This window comes from Cottoperca gobio, chromosome 3, assembly GCF_900634415.1.
Source record: "Cottoperca gobio chromosome 3, fCotGob3.1, whole genome shotgun sequence".
Lineage (NCBI taxonomy): Eukaryota > Metazoa > Chordata > Actinopteri > Perciformes > Bovichtidae > Cottoperca > Cottoperca gobio.
The window spans coordinates 24,306,802-24,312,881 of NC_041357.1; the positions used below are offsets into that span (position 1 = coordinate 24,306,802).

General features: G+C 37.7%; 1 protein-coding gene across 2 annotated transcripts; it reads right to left on the minus strand.

Moving 5' to 3' along the window:
- Positions 1 to 872: 872 nt before the first annotated feature.
- krtcap3 (keratinocyte associated protein 3) lies at positions 873 to 5,490 on the minus strand. Of its 2 annotated transcripts, none has more exons than XM_029459479.1 (6): positions 5,335 to 5,490; positions 4,147 to 4,331; positions 3,409 to 3,468; positions 3,105 to 3,302; positions 2,817 to 2,951; positions 873 to 2,627 (listed from the first exon to the last, which is right to left on the minus strand). In XM_029459479.1, exons 1-6 carry the CDS (start codon positions 5,345 to 5,347, stop codon positions 2,565 to 2,567), a joined length of 654 nt encoding a protein of 217 aa, XP_029315339.1. In that variant the 5' UTR covers positions 5,348 to 5,490; the 3' UTR covers positions 873 to 2,564. The 2 variants fall into 2 exon arrangements, with proteins under 2 accessions (XP_029315339.1, XP_029315347.1); XM_029459487.1 differs by having other exon boundaries at positions 5,223 to 5,339.
- Positions 5,491 to 6,080: the final 590 nt, after the last annotated feature.

Sequence of the window (6,080 nt, forward strand, 5' to 3'; positions counted from 1 at the left end):
ATATTATCATTTGCTTTCGTAATAAGTGGACAACACATGTAGGGAAACTGTGTGTGTTTGGTGTCCTGGATGGATGTGGGAGTCAGGTTTTCTTTGAAAAAAATAAATAATATGTATCCTGAGTTTATCCATCTCTCCGATCCTTAGATAGTGCCATATATATATATGTGGCGAGAATAGTCAAGGTGTAATTTTAGCTGCAAAATGTCGACAGTTGCCATACACAAAGAGAAACAAGCTCTGTAAAACTATTATTGCCCATGGTAATTGTTATTTAATGCCTTTATTATATTGAATTTTATATATTATATGTATTGCATCTGTAAATGTAATATTTATGAACTTTGGCAATATAGGTTTCTGATCTGTCATGCCCAAAAAAGCTTGTTTGAATTGTATGTTTTTGATTGATTTAATATATGAATGTTAATATTATATACACCTTAATTTAACATTCAAATCTTATGGTTGCACTTTCACATTTTAAGGCATAGGTGAAGCTTAACACAGCTTAACCAAGTACATTTTTGTGTTTCTCACAGAGAACTTAAAGGCTCTAGACTCTAGAGCCACCATTCAGCTCATTCTCAAGGACACATTTTGGAGTTAAATGGGATCCAACTTGGACCCCCATATAAACACAACAGTGTCTGTAGCACCAGACTGGACACAACGGGGGGGGGGGGGGGGGGAAACTATTCTAAAAAACATTCTGCCACTAAAGTGATGGCATAGACCCCCTTACCTCCCCCGGGGCTAGGTGCAACAATGTTAAGTATACATATATGATATATGAAAGGCAAAACTAAAAGCACACAAATATATATTTTTTTAAAAGGTAACCTTATTTAAAATCTTTATTAAAAATTATACATAAAATGTATATACTGCTAGAATACCATAAAGCAATAAAATGTACAGTACATGCCTATTATCCAGGCAATAGACGTCTCAGAATACATCACCTTTAACACCTGTTCAGGGGAAAGGATGAGTCATTCTCGTTTGGTAACAACAATGCAACCACGAACGGTTTTGGATTATCCATTCAGCCGGATAAGTGAACTTTAAATCTGCAAATCAATGCATTTTAAATGTGTATAACATTTAGGTTTTCAAGTCAATCAATTTCAAGAAAATAACACAAGCTCATTTTTACATTACAGACATTTGCTAGATGGGTCAATTATTGAAATTAAATATTAATTGTGGTAAGTTTAAACCTCAGATATGGGAGATCCGTTACTTCACAGGAAACGGCCAAACAGATTTGTTGTGATTGTATCAGTCAGCACTCTGTCAATATTTATGTCTTAAAGCCTGAGGATTAGTATTGCGTGCGATGATTCCCTTCCACACAACTGAGCGCGGCATTAGATTAACCGTTTCAACACTGATCGGATCTTCTCTGTCGTTGAGTTGTGGGGGATCTGTGCCAGCTGAGGAGGCTGGCCCACATACTGGTTTAACCCCACTTGACATTCAACCACAGTATACTTATACTTCATACACAAATGCACTCAATCCACATAGCTATGCTGGAATCCAGATTACTTTCAATTTAGACCATCTTTCCTAAAACATCCTTTTAATATCCCCATGGCACTGAACTGTAGCTGATGAGACATACTGTAACTCTGGGTCTTTTTCAGTTTCTCCATTTTCTTGTCATTTTGGCACAGAGGAAATAAAAAATTAAAACTACAATATTGTAAAATAAAAAATAAAATGTGGTGTGTTCAACTAGTAAATGGTTTACCTGCAACATTAAGCCACAGTGGAAACTCTAATGTGGAACATGTCACTAGCTGCAGTTGTCTAATTATCTAATAAGAAGTGCAATTTAGCATGTCCAATTTCATTTAAAACCATATACTGTATCTGCATAGAGTTCATTTGCAATTAGACAGTTTTTTAGAGCAATCACACCACACCATAGGATTCCACAAAAACAATTTAACAATATGCATAAACAGATAGCATGAAACATCATTATTTGTGGGCATTAAACTTGTACGTGGGCAAACATTGACAGGTAGGGTTTGTTGCTGGAGTGTTTTGGACAAACAGTAAAATATTAAAAACATTAACATGTTAAGCTAAAATAATATAAAATAGTTTTGCTAGATGTATAAATGTATTTTCTTCATAAACAGAGGTTTCTTCATACTGAAAGACATGACATATTTGGTACGATTAAACCTAAACAGTCATGGATGGATACAGACTACATTTATAATGTTAGCGTCCACGTACATATATGCTAAGTCACAATATACTGTACTGTTCTCCGCTCACAGCTTCACACACACAAGATAAAACTGTTTGGTTTATAAATGAAAACAAAAAGAGCCATTTGGTAACACATCTGTGAATCGGGGTATGTGGCTGTGACACCACAAAGCAAGAACCCGTTTCTTAATTCTGATTGTGCTCCTGTTCCACAGTGACACTCATTTAGCTGACTGTAGGGCAAACATCTACTGGTCTCAATACAAAATGCATCTTGGGATTTAGCTGTGCTCGTCTACATGGAGTGGTGTTCTTCCTGCTTTTTCTTGTACCTAGACGTCAGGGTTCAAGCGCTGTCCAATCAGGCGTTGGCTGTGTGGAGCTTCTTCCTCCAACTGGAAGAGAGAAAGCAAGCATAAGACTTGTGTTAAGTCTGTTATCAGGACCCAGTGAAGCGAGAGGGCTTGTATGTTCTTTTGACTTACAGGAACAGAGTATGAAAGACCAAGTGGGACTAGATGAGTCAAGACAGAGATTCAGACAGACACAAACCACAATTACACCCCCCACACAAAGACACACACCTGCTCTTTGATGTAGCTGTTCCAACAGGGTGCCAGCCCTCTGAGAACCAATCCAACGATGAAGCACCAGACAGACAGTCCAGCCTCAACTGCTGCCAAGACCGCACAAGGGATCCACATCGCCAGAGTTGTGTCCTGAGAGACAGGAAGTGATGGGAACGTGGAGGACAAAGTGTGAAAGAAAGTAACACCACGAGGTTTCAATTTCATGCCTCAAAAGTTGCAGCTTGAATTGTCAGACAAAGAGATGGAGTGAGTTGAAAATGTAAGAGGAAAGTTTAGACTCACATAGATTCGTGTTGTATCAAACGGGCACCTGGCACTGACAGGTGACCGAGCGTTAATGGGAATCTCTGTGTCATTGCATCCCAGCATCAAACCCTCACCATTGTGGGAAACAGTGATACTAATGGCCAAGATGAGCCCAATGCAGCATGCTGCTGAGAGCAGGGTGTTCAGGAAGGACGCAATTAGAAGTCCTATTTGCTGGAGACAAGGAGACAAAATCATATAAACAGAACAGAAGGGGAGGTAGCTAATGAGTAGACACAGAATGAATACATTAGTAGTTGAAAACAAATTAAATTCTTACCAGTTTTAACACATGAAGATTCCTTGACACCACAATGGCAATAATTCCACAGATAATGCTCTGGAAGATTCAAATAACAAGATGATTGTTTCAGTTTTGGAGTAGGGTTTATTACAGTACGTGTCGCAGGAAGTAATCCTGGCCCCAAGGATGTGAAGCTGCATTTTTCATTTGGGTGCCAGACTAAGACTTCAGACACAAAGGAGTCTCACTAATGACAGTAAGTGAGAGATCACAAATGAAAAGCAGTGCTAGTAAGATATATTTAGTCATTTATACTTTTGTTCCATCTGTATTAGCTGTAACATGTAGAGCACATGGTAGTATGGAGTACATTTCAAAGAAATGGGACATTAACAGCATCTCATCATCAACATGTGACAGTTTGTTGAATACCTCATTGTAATGAAGTCTGCCCCGGAGCAACTAGTAACAGGTTTGAAAAACCAGCTCTTATAATAGACAAGTTCAGTCTTGATTGCTGAGAAAAGTACACAATACAAAAAAGAGCTAACTGTGCGAATCACTTTTGAAGTCTACTGAAGGTGAATACGAGTTATTCTGATGCACAGAAAGTCACAGGGATGAAGTCAAGATGTCAGAACTCACCAAATTCATGGTAAAAAGTTCTGATCAGGATTGCTTTGCTTTTGAAAGCTCTACAAACCTTAAGCCTCTGGGTGCACACTGCAGATTTGACGTTGAAACAAAGGATGAACGGCTTAACTATTGACTCACCAGCAGGCCAGAGGTGACAGAGATGATGTTGGCTACAGTGTATTCAGTGGTGATGTGCTTGCCGGGTTTGGAAATGTGGCGGAGGACATTGCCATGGACAATAGCCCCAAGGATGAAGTTAATATGGCCGACCAGGATGAGAGTCAATCCCTTTTTCATCAGCCTCATTGGCCCTTTCTCCTTATCTGGATGAAAGATATACAATAAATACTTATTATTATGGTTATTATTATTATTATTATTATTATTATAAGATACAGCTTATATGAAAATAGCATCTGATACATTGCCTTAGTGAAGAGGAGTTCTGTGTTACCTTACACCAATGTTGAACGTTTATTTTGCTCCCACAACACTTTATATTCATTAATTCTGTGTATAGCCCTGTGTAGTGTATTTTACGCTGAGCCCTGTGTATAGTGTATTTTAAATTAGAGAGTTAAAAAAGTCCAATGACGATATATCTTTACATAAACATGAAATAATATTGTTTAATGCTGAATTCCCATTTTCTGCCTTTAATATAAAAAGGACATGATTTCGTATTTATGTATACACTCATGTTACATATATTGCATGCACACATGTACATACTGAGCATTTTTATTACCAATATCAAAAGGTCTTTGTACTCACAAACATTAAAAATGACTAACTATACACTTGCAACTAAATGAAAACTTAGTCTAAAGCGTTGTTAAGTCATCGGCCTGCATGTATGCACACCTGCTCATCATTAAATACACGGTACCAGTGATGTAAACTAATTCAATTTATGATAAACACAATTATCAACAGTAGTAGTTTTACCTAAAACATTTATTATAGTTTACTGCTTAGGGATGGACGTACATTTGCAGAGAAAGGCTCCAGTCACGCGCACTGTGGGCGTCTTGTTCTCGTGCAGATGTGAGAAAGCAGTGAGGGCATACGTGATACTTTTAAATACTTGTTCTCGTCAGTCTCTTTGAATGTTGACAGTTAATTTCCTCTAAGTATAAACCGCCTAATTATTGTTATACACGCACTAACAAGTTACATGTTGCAGTTTAAAAAACACGAAACCATCTTCCTACCTGAAGGCCTGCGGTCAGGTACACCCGTGGAGGGAAAACTTTAGCGCCGGACACACAAGCTTATTGACATTAAAAGCGATTTTTAATTACATGTCATGGTAGAATAACTCACCAAAAGTGCACATCTCTCCGCTGCTACAGGCGTTTTCCTTTGAATAGATGAATGACCCGTTATTTTCGAGCAACTGTTCAACAACACAGAAGCAGAAACTCCAACGTCCCTCTGGCTACTTCCTGTATGACGTCAGGAAACTCACCTGTGAATTGGCTGTGGCTTTGTGCACGCTGAGGGGCGCAAAGGTCATTCAAGATTTACTGTCAGCATCTTTGTTGTATAATTATTTATCACCTATAACATAGTTTCTTGGATTTAAAGCACCCAAATACCCATGAATAAAATGTCGGCTATAAGGCTAGGGTTACTTTATTGTCTACCATGGGAGAACGATTGTCTTGGAGAAAGGTTCATTGCTGCATCAGGAACAGACATCATATAATATAGATATATATGATATTTATACATCTGCATACCTGCCACACAATAACAATAACACTGTGAAAATACTCTAATAGTTTATTTAGCTCCAAAAAATTGAGTAAAAAGTACAATATTTGCCTCTGAGATGTTGTGGAGTAGAAGTATAAAGTGGCATCAAAAGAAAATACAGTACAAGTACCTCATATTTGTACTTAAGTACAGTATTTGAGTAAATGTAGTTAGTTACAACCCACCACTATAAACTTTATTTTCGTTTGGACCTGCTAAAAATAAACAAAGTTAAGCATTTCACACATTTATTTGAAAGAACGGTCATACTTTGCAGAAATTGTCAGGATACACATCTCAGAAAAGTGACA